Source organism: Oryzias melastigma, linkage group LG1, assembly GCF_002922805.2.
Source record: "Oryzias melastigma strain HK-1 linkage group LG1, ASM292280v2, whole genome shotgun sequence".
Lineage (NCBI taxonomy): Eukaryota > Metazoa > Chordata > Actinopteri > Beloniformes > Adrianichthyidae > Oryzias > Oryzias melastigma.
Genome location: NC_050512.1, coordinates 22,633,472 through 22,651,997, shown reverse-complemented (window position 1 = coordinate 22,651,997; position 18,526 = coordinate 22,633,472). Strand labels below are relative to the sequence as shown.

The window sequence follows — 18,526 nt, the reverse complement described above, 5'->3', positions numbered from 1 at the left end:
ACAAAAACGTAAAAGTTACTTTTGCTCTACTGATTTTTTGTAACAGCTGTTTTATTACTATCCTTAAATTTGCCCCTCAACCCTGTAGTGTGATGTCCTGTGGGATTCTTTTCCGTCTTGTTGGTGAAATAACATTTTGATTAGAAAGCTTGGGGCGGCTAGTATCATTTCCTCTCTTGCTTTCCTATATATTGGCTCCCTTCAGCCGGAGAAAACAGAAAAAGGCGGAATTAACCTGGTGCTTTGATGACTCGCCTCTTTTGTGGAGAGTACTCCTGTAGCCGGAGAGCCCACTGACTGTGACATTTTCAACAAACCGGATCTGGCTGGAATGCTAAATGAACTGTACAGGAGTGGACAACATCTTATCTGTGAGCATTCTCCTCTCTAACCTGAGAGCCACGAGGATCTAAAGTCCTCTCCACGTCTTGCCTGACCCCATCGACCTATTCTGACGGTTGCCTTGACAACAGAAAGATGAGCCAGGAGTGCTGGGAGGAGGACGCTGCGGCGGATGAAAAGGGGATGATATCAATCAGCGAGTTGATATTCAGGTGTGGCTAAGCTTTCTGTTTGTGAAGAGGCTCATTATTACAGAGAAGGTCCAAGAGAATGAAGCAGCACGCCAAGGACACCGTTACTTTCTCACAAAAGAGAGGAAAATAAACCTTGAAGCAATAAAAACACGACTAATAGCATGAATTTGTGTTTGGCACAACTTATGAGCTTGAAAATAAGAGTGACCTTTTGTGTGTTATTTACTCAAGTGATGACAGAAATGCTGTAAGGATTTGTCACAATCTTCCTGAGAAACAATAGATGTAAAAAGTAAGAGGAATTCCAAACCTTAAGGATATAAATACAGCGTCTGCTAAACCAGATACTCTTTACTATTACAACCTAATGGACTGACACCTTTACAGCAATGAAAATCTGTTTTTTTTGTGTTTTTAACATGTTTTTGTAGCATTTTTCTCATGATGGAGCTTATATATATACATAATAAAAGCTTAAAACTGCATTTCTGAGTATTTCTTTATTCTAATCATGTTGGATCAGGAGCAGATAAAAATCTGAGGTTTATAAAAGTTCTGATTTGTGACGCAGCAACTGCCAGTTAGACAAAGTTTTCCCTGCTCCAATTCTGATGCATCCACTTGCAGACAAATAGATCCATTAACTTCTTCATTTTCTTAGTCTGAGCTGATATCTGACTGATTACTGTACGGCTGGATAGCTCTGATATTGCTCACTGTTTTTTTTTGCTATGCTAATGGTAGCATGTGCTGGTGTGATGCCACAAGATAGTGGGAGAGAGTGTAAACAAAGGGGCTGATGGGAAATTAGCGGAGGCTAATTTTTGCCCACAACTCAACTGAACTTTCTAATGAACTCCTGGTGCACTGTAGAATATAAAACTCTTAGGTCTTTGATTTTGGTAAAACTGCATAAAGACTATAGTCGGTGTACCACTCCAATGGCAAGTATGCTTTTACATGAATAATAACATGAACCAGCCCAAATAAACATGAGCTTTTTAATAGCATACATTTTTCAGTTTAGAAGCTAAGTGCGTCAATAAACCGACTTGCAGATTTGATTCTCAGCAGTAGAAAAATGTAGCATTCAACAGACAGTCGTAGGACGGATTGAACTTGCCAAACACTCCAGCAGCCTGGCAGGACGAGATGTGATGATGAAGAGCTTTTTGACGATCTCAATGATGAAGGTGAGCTCCGAACTCTCTGAGCGCTCATGTGCCTGATGAGGGAGGACAAGCCAAGAGTGAAAAAAAATCTCAAAGGAAGTGGGAGAATGAGGAGTTTGACTTTTTTTTTTTTCATAACTCACATCATGCAGCAGCCTCTCCAGGTTCTCCTGCAGCTCACAGAAGTAGACGCTGGTGATGAGGCCCTCTCGCGATTTGGCCAGGCAGTCCCTGGACATCTCAGCTATCTGGTGGTGGATGAAGCTGAGCACCCCGTCGGCCAGCGGGAGAACACTCTCTGGTGAGTAGTTCTGGGTGAATTCTGCCAGCCTCTCCTCCATCTGAGCTTTGGCCTTTTCAGTGGACGAGAAGGAGGAAAGAGTCATCCAAGGGTCAACGGCAACAATCAAAACTCTCTAGACTGATTAGATTTTATGTAAAGAGTTCTAAAAAAAAGAAATAAAGTCTCAAAATCAAGCAATATCAAATATTTCAAACACTAGTAATCAGTTCAACTGTTTGCTATTTTCTGCAATAACATTATGTTTTATAGGATTTTAAAAGCTGATTTTTTTCATGTTGTTCTCAATGCAAACATCAACTCAATACGTTTTATGTCAAAGTCAAACATCTCCCTTCCTTTTATGTTTTCTCAAAAAACAGCAGTAAAAAAAAAAGCTCTGAAACTAGAAAGACATTGAGAAAATTCTTCCGTAGTTGCTTTTCTAAAGTGTTTTAATGGTTCACAAAAGCGATTCAACACCGACGCTGAGAAACGGCAACTATAACTCTGGGAAGTATGTGTGCAGTATTTGACGACACCTGTCTGCAGTGTGAAAACATTTCATCACACACATGCACACACGCCTCTGTGCACAAAAATAGTTGTCTATCACCAACTTTGGATCACACATCCACATTTCAGGGTGTGGAAGTTAGAAAGAAAACTTTAAAAAAGGCCTAATTAAGACTTAGTAGGAAACCGGTTTAAAATGTGAGTTTTTCTTTGATACAAATGTGCTATTTGTAAAAACACCAGTAAATTGATTGTGGTTCTTTGTTTCTTTCTCTTCGTGAGCATTGAAAAATTATTTTTAAGTTAGTTTTTAGCTATTTAGTCATCTTTCATTTTTCTGACTGGCAGACCAGGCAGCTCCTGTTTATGCTAAATCGGGGCCATAAGCTTGGAAATCCAAAATACAACAACTTAAAATTTAAAGCTAAAAAAACTGGCGTTGAAACATGAAAAAAAAAAAAAAAAACAGACTTTGAAAAAGGGAACAACAATGTCGGCAACATAACCTTGATTTTTTTAATGTAATTATCTGTTTTTTAAGTTTGAAAACGCACATTTTTCCTTTAAAATCTTTTTTAGTTTTCACATTTCAAATGAGAAATCTTCAGTTTCGACTTTTGGTCCCTTTCTAGTACATGGGGGTGGGGCTTAGATGAATAACCAATCAGAGAGGGAGCTTCAGGCTTGGTGTAGTTGAAGCTTGGGTCATTACTACCAGAAAACTGCAAATGTCATTAGAGTCCCCCATGTGTGTCTGCCAGTTTTTGTTTTCATTGTCATTAATATTGTTTCCGAGAAACTCACAATTTAACAATCTTTAAAGACCGACTCCAGTGAAAAAGTGTGTGTTTGGTGTTTTTAACAAGTTCCTGTGGGATTTCTTTGATGATTGAAGACATATATTAAGAAAATTAAGCCTAAAATTATTATTTTTTGTATGTTTATATATTCAAATCGGTCTGAAAAAGAAACACATGAAAATACGTTGTTTCAAAAGGAGTTTATTTGTGATGTAACATGCAACATGCTAACGTTTGCAGCCACAGCTCAGAAGCAAATTTCTAATGAACTACTGTTGTTCTGCAGTAAATATAACCTAGAAAATGACACAGATTTTTTAAAATTCTAGCTAAAATGACATCATTATAATAAAAAGTCCACTAGTTTACACCTTTAAAATAGATCAAAAGATGATCTTTAAGGAAGTTCGCCTTTAATCCAAACCCCGACAATAAGCTGCGCAGGAGCGAACACCAACAAACGCCTCGCAGCAGAACGCCAACTTTATTTGCAAGATTACAAAAACCAAAGCATCAATCCTCCTCACACTCCACGTTCTCTTCAAACAGAATAACTGCACAGCTTCGTCGAGCAGACACGACCTTAGATCTACACTGTACGTTCTAATGAAACAGATACAAACACAATGATGCAATCATGATGCATTTAAGGCTTTTATTTTTGAGCGTCCAGAGGAGGCTTTAACGGCATCCACAGTGACCAAGATTCCATTTAGGATTCGGTTTTTGTGCATTACCCCCCTAAAACAGCTCTGTGGCATTTGTAAGGGTTGTCCATCCTCGCTTGGGTAAAAACTTGTTTCTGCGTCGTTCGTTTGACACCTCCTGCGTCGTCGCTGTGGCTTCATGCATTAGTCATGCCCAGATGAGAAAAATGCAACATCCTGCCTGCTAATGCTATGCAGCAAATGAATGTCCCCACTGCCTCAACTAACCTAGTTTTGTGTACACTTCATTATAGTCTCCTGTTGATGCTAACTTCTTAAAAAAACACAAAGGTAAGAGACCTGTCAAGTAACTTTTTAATCCAAGGTTGTAATGAGGTCATTTCAATGTCAAAGTAACACAACATTAGATTTCTATCTTCAATTTGACTTCAGAAAAAGAATACATTTTTTAGGATTGTTTGCACTCCTAAAAAACATATTCATTTATCCCAGAAGGAATATTTAGTTTGGAGGGAAACACTAACAACATTCCTCATCAACATATCATTAATTAGACGAGGTGATCTACAGCCAGATATGCAAATGAGACACATTTATAGAAGTCTCACATGAAATGTTAACATCTTGATAGTTTTTGATAAAAGCATATTAATAAATCTGTAACTACAGTAAATAACTGGATGTGTTTAAACCACATGTGTCAAAGTCAAGGCCCTGGAGTCAGATCCGACCCTCGGGGTAGTTATACCTCCAGATCGTTTTATATGTTTATTATATAGACGGCCGGATGTTATCTTGTATAATTGTGACAGAATATATTTTATGGAGAGTAAAATCTTTTGGGATAGTTATTTTTTATATGAAATAACATACAAGTAAAGAAATTTGAGCTTTTTTTTTATTTTAATACTAATTTTGTTTCTAACTTGTATAATTTTGACAGAATATATTATTATGGAGATATTGAAAGTTATTTAAGGTTTAGGTGGATTTAATCTGAATAATATTATTATATTAATATTTTAGTCTGTTTTTATTCATATTTATGCTAAAAAAAGTTATGTTTTTAAAGTTTAAACAATTTTGTTTTTTAGGTGTTCAGTAAATGTTTGTCCTGCTCACCCCGTGACCTACTGTGGGTTTTGGATTTTGGCCCCCTGTGTGATTCAGTCTAACACCCCAACCAAAAATGATTGAAACTAGATACTATTTAAAGCCTAAAAAGATCAGATTTCAGGTGAATAAATAGATTTTATCTTGCAGAAAAGTTCGATTTTGATTCCAGAATTGCCAACAATGAGTGAAATGATGATCTTCTTGTCCCTTTCGGGGTGGCGGGGGTGCCGGAGCCTAACCTGGCTACTGATGGGCGAAGGTGGGGTATACCCTGGACAGGTAGCCAGTCTGTCGCAGGGAAATGATTACAGCTGACCTGAATTTTTACAGTATTTTTTAGCACATTAACACTGCCAACTATGTGTCATCAAACTACATTCTTTAACTGCAAAGCTTTGCAGGCATTTCAGTAAAAACAAAGAAAAAAAAGACCTTTGAGGAGCTGATTTTGATTTCATTTTATTGATCAAGTTGTGGTGAAATCTGTCACTGTTCTAATTCTAATAAAATAAAGGAAAATAATAAACAAAAAGCTCAAATAATCAGGTAAAACCACATATGCAGATGTCTTGCTTCTTCATGTTAATGTACATTTTTGACACATGGCCGCCTGCTCTGTATTCAGTGTTTCTATTTCCCACCTCTAAGGAACAATGATCACAGCTTTAGAAAAAAATGAAGAAAAATATGTGAAACACGATAAAAACTTGTGTATTTTAAGAGATAAAGACAAAATCAAAGTCCGAATGAGCCCAAACACCACCGTAGATCAGGGAAATATGTATGAACCCAGCTCTCATCTTATTAAAACAAATGTGAGAGAAATAACCAACAGCACCTGCAGCTCACACAAACACCAATATTGGAATGTCATAATTCAGAATGAGAGCTGCTGTCAGAATATTGCAGCACATATTGAGCGCCAGGTTTTCTATTGAGTCATCTCTAGCGTCTGCAGACCTCTGTGTAATGTCATTTAGAGATGTATTTTTCTGACATATTCTACACCAGATGAATTAGATCAGTTTGGAGCCATCGTTTCATATTTTTTTTATTGTAAAATGTGTTGATTTGTCAATTCAGTTCTCGTTTAATAACTATGAGAGAGAACAGGACGATGATAGATTATTACAGGTAGATGCTTACTCTGCTGACAGCAGCAGCAGCAGCAGCAGCTATGGGAAATGACAGCTGGTATGATGACAAATGAGCAAAATCTTGACAGTTTATCAAAAGCAATGAACTGTTAATGTAGAATATGTGCATAAACAGGCATTTTTTGTGATAACTGCCAAAGTGGCTCATGGTCCTAAATAATAAAGATGACAAAAATGAAACCAAACTAAGATTTGTGCTATTTTCTCTGTAATCAATGCGAATGCTCTACAAGTACACATGAGCGGGCTAACTTTCCCTTTGCTTTGTGTTGCATCTTCTTAAATGTACCCTAGGGAATGACTTTTAGCTTGTTTGTTATAGTTATTTTATATTCAGCCCATGGCACTAATGAATCATCAGCTGCACTTCTAAAAGATGCTGCAAATAATGAGCCACTCTGGAAAAAAACAAAAAAAATGTTGTAAAAGCGGATAAGAGACAGCCATTGTGCGGTTTGTTTGATGTGTGTGAATGGAGTTAGACTTGTGTATTTGTTTGCGCCAGTCTGACCTTGGGGAAACGCTCCTTGTAGACATGGTTCATCATCACTATTTCATTGTCATAGCAGGATGGAGAGCGCCCCGGGCTGAGGAGAGGCAAACACAGACAACAGGAGAGTGATACACAGCACTGACAGAGAGAATCAGCCAGACAGATGGAGAAGAGGCAGCAAGCAGGGTATAAAACAACAACCAAAAACAGTCGTTTTATTTTTAGGTCATTGTTTTCGGAAGCGTGAATCTGTAAATTGTGTCATGCGGATGGTTCAGATCCTGTGAACTGTAAATTTTTCAACTTCCTCTCCTCAATCTTTGTCTATCTTCACACTATTATGAATTTAATCTGAACTAGGTCACATAAAACTGTATCACTTAAAGCACAGTGAAACTGTAGCATCACTCCATCCACCAAACTGTGAACAGAGGTGTGAAGAGATGACAGAAGTCAACTCCAGTTTCATTTAAACTTGAATTGATTGTTTTTTTTCTTAAATTATAACAAAAAAAATCTGTTTGTTATGGAGATTGATCATTAATGGTGCCTAGTTAAGCATGTAGAGTCTACCCCCCTCAGGGTGTTTTGAGAGTGTTCTGTAGGGAATTCTGCTTAAAGATAAACTGCTGCACCCTGTGGAGTAGATATATAAAAGAATATAATATAAGCCTAAAGCATGTGTTCCTAATCAAATATTTTATACCTTTTTGAAATCAGAAATTATGCTGTTTTATTTTCACATTAAAAAACTCAGGATGATGCATAAACATGTGATCAAGCATGAGCTGTTTTCCAAAACCTGTTTTAGCATCATTGAGCCAATAAAGCACACTTTTATCTAGATTTTAGATGTTTTTTGGTTCCAGTGTGCAGCATCACAAGCAAATAATAATTGAAATAGTCAAAATATTTGATGTCAACTAAAAAATGATATTTTTAATGTGTTCTTGTGGAATTTCTGTGATGATGGAGGAAATATAAAGAACATTAAGCTTAATGTTGCGTTTATTTAATATTTGTTTATTCAGACTGGGATTAATTAGGTGGGAAGATTTTAGCTGTGGCATATAAACTACAATCAGTGGGCCACACGCTTCCTGATCCGCTCCACTCTGATGCATCCAGTTGCAGACAAAGAGATCCATAAATGCTACAGTAATCAATACAACTACCATCTCCCAAATTTGCTGAAAATCTTGCATTTAGGTCATCACGCAGTGGCATTCTGGGATATGTGACTGTAGCCTAAGTCTTCCTCATCATCTGGCCTAAAACTGTATGGGTGGATTGCTTCAATATTACCACCATTTTTGTTGCACTGCTGATGTTAAGTCAGGAATATGAGGAGCTGTAAGCTAGCGGTAGAGCATGTAAACAGGTGGATGACGGGAAGTAGGGGCGGGATTACTCCGCACCATCACTCAGAGGCAAATTTCTATTGAACTCTGCAGAAACTGTCCTAGAAAAAACACAGGTTTTGGATTTTGCCTTAAAAAAAAGAAGAATTATAATTAAAAGATAACAGGAAAAGCTTTTAGAATAGATCAAAAGATAAAAACTATACTGTGTACTCATGCTTTTGTTTTGTGGTCAGTTCCTTTCTTTTTAGGGGCTGGAATTACTAAAACACACATAAAAGGAGCCTGACAAGCGGGGGAAATACTTCCTGACAGTCTCTAATCTCTGTCCCACCTGAGGCTTCGAGAGCGAGGGCGAACATGCGGCGAGCGGCGCCCTCCGTCATCATCTGTGATGCTCTCTGTGCTGCCAAAGTGCTTGGACAGGAAGTGCAGCTCATCCATGGTGGGTTGGGAGGGCAGCTGATGCAGGCGCTCCTGAGACGAACTGGATGACTGGAGAGACACCAGAGACATGACAAAGAGTAGAAGTTAAAAAGGAACCTGCTCTTTGAATCCGAATTTTTGAGCTCTTCATAGAAGCAACAGTAAAAGCTGAAAGATAAGAGAGGAAAAAGAAGAATGCGCACTTTGAAGTGAGTGGGCTGTACAAACTAAAACAAAGAAGCTACCAAGTTCAAAGAACTAGAAGGAAAAAGGGAGAGGTGGAGAAACATGGAATAATACCCAGAAGGGGTCTGCGTGGGAGGACAAAACAGAATAAAATGTAAAAAGCACAAAAAAATAAGACTGTAGGGTATGAAAGTAAAGTAAAAGTTAACTGCAGCTTTTAGTGTTTGATGTCAGGAGAGGTGGTGGTGTAGTTTGGACCTAAACTAAAGGTTTTCCTTTAACAAAGGAGTTGGAAAATGACCAGGATCAATGGTAATCTCAATGAACACATTTCCCAATAGGTTAGGGTTGGCTTTGACTTTATAAAAAATCCATTAGAAACTCCATTCAGGTCATAACCACTTCTAGGCTGCAGAGAAACGCTACTGACATGAGGATGTTGGGAAACGTCCAGCCTTAAAAAATCAATTAAGAAGCTCCTTCAACCCAGATGAAAAACGAGCAAAATGTCAACAGATATGATGACCGTCAGTGCATGAAGAGTACTCTTCTTTAATGCTGTCGCTCTAAAACATTTTGAATTCACTCAATTATTTTATTTTTAATTTAACATTTTATTTTTAATATTATTTATTTTTATTCCCTGCTATTTGGTCCTATCTCTATACTGGAGAACAAAAAAATAAATAAAAAACATGAGATTTTATGAGGATGAAACAGTAAATAAATGCAGAAATCTTTATTAAGACGAGGCGTATTGCAATATACTTGCATAATAGCAAGACGATGAGTTAATATATATTATTTATTCCAGTTTGGTGGGCCAGATTAAGTAGTTTTACATGGTGGCCATATTATTCCCCTGCCCTTATTTATTTATTAAAAAATGTAATTAATAAATTCAACATGACATGTCACACTGAAATTTACTAAACAAAGGGTGATGTACAATCTTTCAAGCAGCATACAGGAATAAAGTCTGAGCAGCAAATAGGAGAATGAAAACATAATATAAAAATTAAATAAATAATATAAAACAACATAATTGTAATGTATTAAAACGACCCAACATTATAAATAAATAAAAAAGGAAAAACACACTAGATTGAATAAACTGATACATTATCCAAAAGTGTCATAGCATTTTTATTTTCTAGTCATTGAATGGATTGACATAAAATATTGAAATTGTTTCTGAAAAACTAAAGTTTGGGGCTAAAAAAAAAAAAAAAAGAAAAAAAAAAAAAAAGACATTTTTGAATAAAAATTGTCCCTAAAATAATAAAATTGTTAAACAAAAACTGTATTCTTTTGTCTCTATTAACACAACCAAAGTGAATGTTATTATAGTTAAATTAAGGAATTTTGTTTTTTGCTGCCCAGTCCTTATTTAGATCATCGAAGTGATTAATAACTAACTTTTTGGGTTGTGTACACCTGGTGGTTACTTGGTGAACTGCACCTTCCTTTTAAGAAGGAATATTATTTCGTTTACGCCTTAATTTGGAACCTACCATTAAATTCAAGACTCAACCTAATGTAGCATCATCTCAAATGGGTAAAAAAAATCTGAACAATATATTTTTTTTATAGCTGGACATAAATTCAGGCATGAAGGGGTTAATCTGGAAGTTGAGACTTGGTTATATTGCAATAATGTCATTGATTTATAAATGACTGTATCTGGATATGAGCTTTCTTTCTATTTGGAGAATATTTTTAACTGTATTTATCTTCATTTAACTACTTATAAACCCCTATAAAATGACTATAATTGTAGCTACAGTCTACGTTTTGCCCTTCAGTCCTGCTTGGCTTTCATCTCTACTTACTTTTTTACGCTGATTCTGCCACTTTTTTGCATATTTCCATTTTTCGATCATTATTCCGTGTGGAATTTAAAAAAAAAAAATCCTCCATTAACTTCTCTGCACCTCATCTTCTTCCCTCCAGAATGCCAGTGTCCTGGTGTAGCTAATCAGGTGTGTAATGGTGCGTGTAAGGACAAGTGGAGGCAGTGGAAACTGGGGTGAAGCCGGGTGGGAGGTGGAGAGGAGCACAGAGACTCGGAGCACTCTTCTTATTTAATGCGTGTCGACTTTTGTGGAGCTACCAAGAGGAGGCTGGTGAAAGGAACTAAGTGTGAAAAGCATTGGGGATGCAGAGGAGGTGATGTACTCAGGAGGGCACCGAACATACGGGGAGTGGATTGTAAATCCACACCTCCACCTGAATATCTCACATATAATATTCAAAATAGACGATGAATCTGGGCTCTCTACTAGAAATTTCTCTGATTTCTCAAAATTTGACCAAAGCGAACCCTACAGTTGTCTCCGTTGATGCCAAATCACATTTAATTTCAGCCAACACTCTCTCATTTGTCTCGCTTGGCTGTTTAAATCATCATTCACTTCCTTTGCCGGGATGATGTGATGGATGGGAAAAATAGCTGGAGACATTATGGCAGAAATAAAAATTGGATATGTGCGAAATCTGTTATCCATGAAGCAATTTTTTTCCCCCCAAAAGACAGAGTTATGACTTGCATATAAATCAGGATGATCATATCTTAGCAACGGAGATGTTATATTTAGTTCTGCTTTATGTGCAGAGCATTTACTTGATACTCAGGCATTTTTAAATAACTGCAGCAGATTTGAGTGTGAGTGTTTGTTAAAGTCCCACTCCGATCATCCTCTGATCTATTTTAAAAGTGCACCCAGTGGCATTTTAATTATGGTTATGCTGTTTTTAGCCAACGTTTTCTTGGACATAGTTTCTGCAGAGCGGCTGTAGTTCATTAGAGAGTTGCCTCTGATTTGTCAGCAGTCGTGTAGCAAGCCTGCACTCATTTCCCATCATCCATGTGTTTAGACGCTCTCAAAAAAAAAACTTTATTTAAACTGGAGACTTTTTACAATTTTTTCGGTTTTAACCTTTAATAAAAGCTTTTTTCTACAGTCCTAAAGACCTTTGGGTTAGGATTAGGGTCAATTATATTATTTTTGCTTCCAGCCGATGATGTCAGGTGCTAATAAGTCCACACCAAACTACTTCTGGGTGACCCTTGTTTCTCAGACAAAATCTCAAAAACTGAATTTAAATGTTCATTTATCTGTTTTCTCCATTTTTAATTTATAGATAGGAACTCAAAAAACATTCTCTTCTTTTCAATAAAAGTTCAGAAATTGATAATAAAATAAAGCAGTGATTTTTTTGTTTTATCATTTGTGATTTTATTTTGAAAAACAAATGATACACGCATTATTATTATTAGTGCAACAAAAGTGGTGAGCAATATTGGAGCTATCCAGCTGTAGAGTTTTGAACCAGATGCCAGCTCAGATGAGAAAAATGATGGTTTCATATTGTCCACAAGCAGTAGGTTGTAGGTTGTACGCTCTATGTCACAAATACAATCTTTTCCAAATTGTACTTTTTCATCTGCTCCTGATTTACAACTATTTGAATAAAGAAATACTCAGAAATGCAATTTTAAGCTTATTTTTTTTTACATGTGTCCTCCATCATGAGAAAAATGTGTCAAGAACGTTTGAAAAACACAATTTTCCTCTGAGTGAGTCTCCACGAGGATGCATGGAATGGAGCTGCAATCGCGGCGTGTAATCATTTCAAAGCGAGACGAAACCAAAGTAGCACAGGCAGGTTTAGGACGTGGATTTGCAGGTGCCCCGGCTGATTTGATGTATTCCAATGAATGCAAATAAATTCTTTCAACAAAATACATATTCATCATCTGTTAGAAATAGAAGAAAAATCTAGTGTACAGTGTTTCTTTAGTTAACTAGGAAAGAGAATATTGTACAAAAACACCTCTGTGATTTATAAGTTGCTTAATTTTGCTTAATTTTTCAGGTAGAAATTGGACTAGATGGGTTTATTCCAGAAAGAATCCACAATCATACATGTGATGAGATAAATGTGCTGATGGGAAGTTTGAAAGTCACAACTTAGTGAGCTGCATCCTGCTTTGGAAAGGTAGAGTCTCAGTTGATGTGATGAAAAACAGCATCAGGACTAAAGTTAATATTGTTATTCTTGGAGGATTTAAAAAAAAAAAATTTACATGAACTGTTGAGTTTATCCTCTAAAAGGAAAGAACCAATTTTACAATGTCTTCTAAATTATTCACACAAATTAGATGCAAAATCTGACATTTTTGTTAAATTGACAACAAAAGTTAAAAGTATTAATAAAACCATAAATTCTGATGGAGGACATATTTAAGAAAATTCAGCTCAAAGTTGCATTTCTGAGTTATTCTTTAATCAAATCGTTTAAATGTGCCGTTTGAAAAAGAGCTTATTTGTGACATAAAAAACATGCTGGGTGGACTATAAGCTCCCTGCTCCGACATCTCAGTGACAGGGAGAGGAAAGGGGGCGGGGTTGCTCCCTGCCAACAGTCTCCGCCTACAACTCAAAGGTGAATTTCTAATGAACTACTGCCGCTCTGCAGAAAAATTTTCAAAGATAACGTTTTTTTTTATATTTTGGCAAAAAAATTGAAAGACCACTGGGAACTCTTTTGTAAAAGATCAATAGATGATCAGAATGGGACTTGAAGTTGACCTACAGAAACCAGTTGGGTGAGAGGTAAAAAGTTTAAAAAAAAGAAGAATTTAAGTTCAGATGCCAGGACAATATTATAAAAAAAACAACCTTTTGCAAATCTAATAATTAAACAAATAGGAAAAGCCTCCAAAGACATAAACTGAGTGAATTACACCTTAAAAATGCTTCAACAATATCTTGCAAAAAATTAGTCTAAAATTTTAGAACTTTTAATTTTAGATTTTATAAATACATTGCATGCAGGAGTGATAGATGATAAATTAAAAAAATAATAATAATTTTATCACTATTAGTGCTGTTGATTAATTAAAAAAATAATCAGACCAATCATAATTTTGTGATTAATCACAATTAATCATTGGTATACTAAGTAAATTTTATATGACAAAATGCAGCTTTGGTACAAAAACAGGCCAAAGAGAAAATCTTTCCCTTCATTTTTTATTGTCTGAAATGTTTAAATCTATAAAGTGTTGACTAAGAAGTGTAATATGTGTGCACAAAATACATCAACAGTAAGATAAGCAGAACACTAAAGATGTTTACGTCTGCAGTTTTACTCCAAGAAAAGAAAGATGCAGATATACAACCATAAGAAACAAACATTTTTTTTCTGCACTTTAAATGGTTGGGGTGAATACTCTATTCTGATTGGCTGCTGTCTGCCACCTTTTAGACATGGATGTATGATATAGAATACTCATTGTCAATTGTGTTGATACAAATGCGACTGTAACATTTAACTATATGTATAAATCAACATGCTTGAATAAACTAAAAGAAAAAAAAAACTTTAAGTTAAATGAGTGGAGGAACTTGGTTCTTATACTTACTGTTGAACTAGGAGTATTGGTGCCATAACCTGAGGAAGGCAGAGAAGCCAAAGACCATCGACGGCCGTCAGCCCTGATGGCAGAAGAGGGGGAAAAAAAGTGGAAAAATCAATGTAAGATGCAACAAAATCCTCCATTTGTTTCCACTAATATTTGGCTACAAAATGTAGAATCCCAGAAACACTATTTCACCATCGTCTATTCATCTACTAATCTGCTTGCACTTTGCTTCTCTCATTTCTCTTCCCCTTCGGGGCCTCCTCCAAGTCTGACACTTAGTGTGAGTGAGTGATGAGGGACGCAGTCCTGGCACCTCTGCTGATTCAAACTGTGTCCGCCTGCTGTCACGCCTCTGTCACCGTGTCGCGGTGGGAGCAGGCCAAGACAAAGGCAGATTTCTTTCTGCATATGTACGTGTGACTGAGTGTCCCCTGAGGAGTCCGGCTGTGTTTTTGTGTGATATCGAAAAAAAAAAAAAAAAAAAAAAAAATGGGATTCAAACCTGCGAGAAGAAGCAAAGGAGAAGTGAGCCGGTCCACTCGGGGAGAAGTTGCGTGGACTGTCCAATGGACTGTTTCCTGATTTAAAAAAAAAAAAACAAACATTTTGTTTAGTTTACCTTTAGTGAAACCCTAAACACTTTAAATTAATACAAAGATAAACACAGACAAGTACATAATGGCACCTTAAATGAAAACTGAACAAAAGCACAACTTCATTCACAGCAACACCTCCTGTCAGGACACCTACAGAAAAAGTGCATCAGCATGGGTCCATCTGCTAGCAGCGATGGGAGTTAGTCTAACGATTGAGGGTAATGAGTGTTGATGAGGTGCCTCGTGCTTCGATTTTCTATGGAAACTACAAGCAGTTAATGCTTGTAAAACAGACAGAATCTTGAGAAAAAGTTTCTCTACTGTATAGTGATTTAAAGGATACACATACATATCGAAAAGTCAATCTGATATTGGTTGTAAGTAGCAGAAGCCAAAAAAGGCATATTAAAGAAGTAAAAAATCTTCTATAAGTCTCAATTTGATTGACATTTGTTTAAAAAAATACAGAACCTAAAATGGACATTTCATATTAAAATGCAAATCATAATAATGGAAAAGTTAACAATTATATACAGAAAATATGGTGGTTTCACTACCATGACACATTGATGTTTATGAGTCGCATATGAGTATGAGTCGCACAGCTGAAAGAGCTATATATAAAAAAAAAAAAACATGAGTTATACTACAAGAAATATGGTAATTGGTTTCTGGCAAATTGTCAGTTTCTCTTCCTGTTGTGTCTCTACGGTCTTTTTATGAACATGAGATGCAAACAAAAAGGCGTCCAATCACAAGCCTGCTTCTTCAAGTCAGGTCAAATACAATTTTGGCTGAAGGTGAACCACATCGAGGGATGTGTGTTGTGTTCACTAACATATAACCCTGTTTTTTAAAACTAAATAAATTAAAATTATTTTTTTAACCACAAAGAACAAAACAGTTTAAAAGACCACAAATGCCAGGTTTTTATGTTTGAGGCAGTTGTATCAAAGACATTTTGTTTTATGTTGCTTAAAATAAAAAGTGCCAGTAAGAAAAAAAAAAAGTATTTTAAATGCCAACTGAATAATAAATACCTATATTGTATCCATTTAGGTAAAAGAATTGGACTGCATTGTATCACCACAAAGTTAGTTCAATCTTTTACATATCGATTTGTGGACTGTGTATTGAGTTGTGTATTTTAAATCATGTAAAGCTACGTTCACACCACCCATGGCAAAAAGCGTTTTAGTGATCACTCTAAATGAAAAATCTATGTAAACACGTGCATTTGCGCGTTTCGGTTTCAAAACTCTGATGTTAATGGATCACTACACAAGATTCTATGCCCGTTTTCTGGCTCTACATCTAAAACATTCGTCCATTTAAAGAGCGTTGAAAGTTAAAGAAACTTTGGCCGATCAGGAAATCGTATTTGTTAGTGACAGAGATGGCATCCGTTTCAATTCATGGAACTGCCAACCATTTGAAAATTAAATTAAATTAATAATTGTGTTTGTTCCTGAATAGAATTTTATGACACCAAATTCTTCATATATTGGAATAGAGCTGTGAAAGAAAAAGCCTGCAGCAAGATTTTTGATATTTCAATATTTCACACCAGATCTCTTCCAACTACACAGACATGAGCTAGTGTCAGGTAGCGACAGTCTTAAACACGCTTCAAATGTGCACCACATGCCTGGTGTGAACATAGCATGACAGGGAAAAATACACAACTCCACCACCATCAAACAAATGTTTGATATAATCCAAACAACACTGATGCCCACACAAAAAAAAAAGTGAACTTGAATTTAGAACAGTGGTGGACTTAGCAGTTCGGGGGCCCCAGATGAACTATAACATGGTGCCCTCTACAGCGGTTGTATAATTTTTTTTTTTTTTTTTTAATCCTTATCGAGGGTAAAACAACGAATAACTTCCTTACTGGTCCACTTAAGACAGCATCAATATCAAGAATCTGAATGTTTTGATAAACATTTAAAAGCTGAAATTGTATAATGTGAAACAAATGTATTTTATATACCTTATTTTTACTTGGAAAAAACATTAAATTTATTGAACGTGCTAATTTTTTAATCACTCACTTCCGAATAAAAAGAAATGACAAAAAGTCTTGCCTGCATTCACTGTATAATAGAGCTCTTGTACAGACAATACTTGGGAGTCTCTAGACCTCACCGGAATATTCCATTGCTGCAGAGGGACGGGGGGAGACATGACACTCTCACATGATCAGCCTTATGCCATTTCAGTACTTTGGGGTGTTTTTTTTTTTAATGACAGAGTAAAGATGTAATAATGATGGCCGCTAACATTTTTTTGACAATTTTATTAGGTGTTCAGCTCGAGGTCCAAGGTTGTTGGGGCCCCAGGCAATCGCCCTCATTTGCCTCATAGTAAATCCGCCCCTGTGTTAGAATTATTGTTAATTTAGGATACAAGATGAGAAAAATGTTTATGTTGTATGTCCAAGGAAATATGTAATAGGTGATATAGTATTTGATAAAACATTTTTCCAGAATCAGTCAAAACAAAAACAAAAAAAAGTAGAAAAATATTTAAATAATATATATATATATTAAAATTAATTCATGTTTTTAACACTGACCTATGTGTCCCGGCAGAGGAGAGTGCGGCCTCGGCAGGGTGGGCGATGTACTGGTCAGGATGAGGCTCTTTCTGTTACTGGTTCTGCAGCTGGAACATCAATGAGAACAAACAAGATATTAGCATTTGTGTTCTTGATATGAATCCAGAGACACCTGAAAGACAGAGAAGATGGGATCAGGACGTCCAGGATCATAAATGTACTGAGTTAGGTGGTACTTGTCCTTATTTAATGTGCTGTCAGAGTGCAGTCTTTATGTTGGTTACACGATGATACATAACTCCATTGACATCTTGCATGTTTGGAGCAGAAAGCAACAAAGCCTCAATGATTTTTAATTTTTCAAAGTCCAACACTGCGACAGCACTGTCATGGATTATTATGACAAGAATGATGGGGCAGAACTGAAGGGGAAAAAAGAGGAGTATAGATCATAATAAAGACTATTGATCTATAAATATTTTATGTGCTACTGTTGAAGCTGCCACTGGACTGAACACTTGTACCGAACACTCAGAGACACACAGAACCAGAGCCTCTTACATAAGAGGTAAAGCAGGAACATGAGATATTCAGGTGATGTTTTCATGAGCAGATCCGGCTTGCTCTCTTGCTTTTAACACCCATGTGTTTGATGGGAGTGTCTGTCAGAGAGGCTTTAGAGCAGGAAAAAGGCAAAGCGGGCAGCAGAAACTTTGCATCCCATTGCATCAGACAGCATGCAGTGCTTTTAAATCTATGCTGATTTTCAGCAAACCACTGCACCCACACATAAAACTGCAAATTTGTTCATTACAGCACTCGGTATAATAAAAACCCCTCTACTTATTATCTGCATTTAAGTCTGGCACTCATCTCCCTCCCCTCTTTTTTTATTTGTGATGTGGCTTTTCCAGCACTCTGAAGCATCAACTCTAGGAGGATTTCATTGGTGGCAGCATGCCTCTGTGGGCACCAGCTGAGGGGGAGCTTGAACTCAGCTTAGCAGAGCAGAACAGGAACATATTGAAATATTTAGAGGAAAAGCATTAAGCTTTGGACAGAGGGAAGAAATGTCTTAACACCATTCTTTACTTCAGCTCTTCAAATGAGAAAAGAGGATAAAGGAGGTGGAGTGGGGGTGCAGCAAAGGGGGCATCAAGTTCAATCTTTTTTAGTGTCATCTCTAACATTGCACTAGAAAAACCCTAAATCCCACCTCCCCAAA

General features: G+C 36.5%; 1 protein-coding gene across 6 annotated transcripts in view; it reads right to left on the bottom strand.

The window, feature by feature from the left end:
• mast1a (microtubule associated serine/threonine kinase 1a) overlaps nucleotides 1-18,526 on the bottom strand; it is an 87,375-nt gene that overhangs the window by 28,849 nt on the left and 40,000 nt on the right. For 4 of the 6 annotated variants that reach the window (XM_036213311.1, XM_036213316.1, XM_036213312.1 and 1 more), the window contains 6 exons: nucleotides 17,320-17,408; nucleotides 14,645-14,720; nucleotides 14,143-14,215; nucleotides 8,434-8,594; nucleotides 6,757-6,832; nucleotides 1,660-2,061 (listed from right to left, as the gene is read on the bottom strand). In XM_036213311.1, coding sequence (XP_036069204.1) covers nucleotides 1,660-2,061; nucleotides 6,757-6,832; nucleotides 8,434-8,594; nucleotides 14,143-14,215; nucleotides 14,645-14,720; nucleotides 17,320-17,408 — 877 coding nt within the window. The remainder of the gene's footprint in view (nucleotides 1-1,659; nucleotides 2,062-6,756; nucleotides 6,833-8,433; nucleotides 8,595-14,142; nucleotides 14,216-14,644; nucleotides 14,721-17,319; nucleotides 17,409-18,526) is intronic. The other 2 variants (XM_036213318.1, XM_024290157.2) reach the window with 1 other exon arrangement.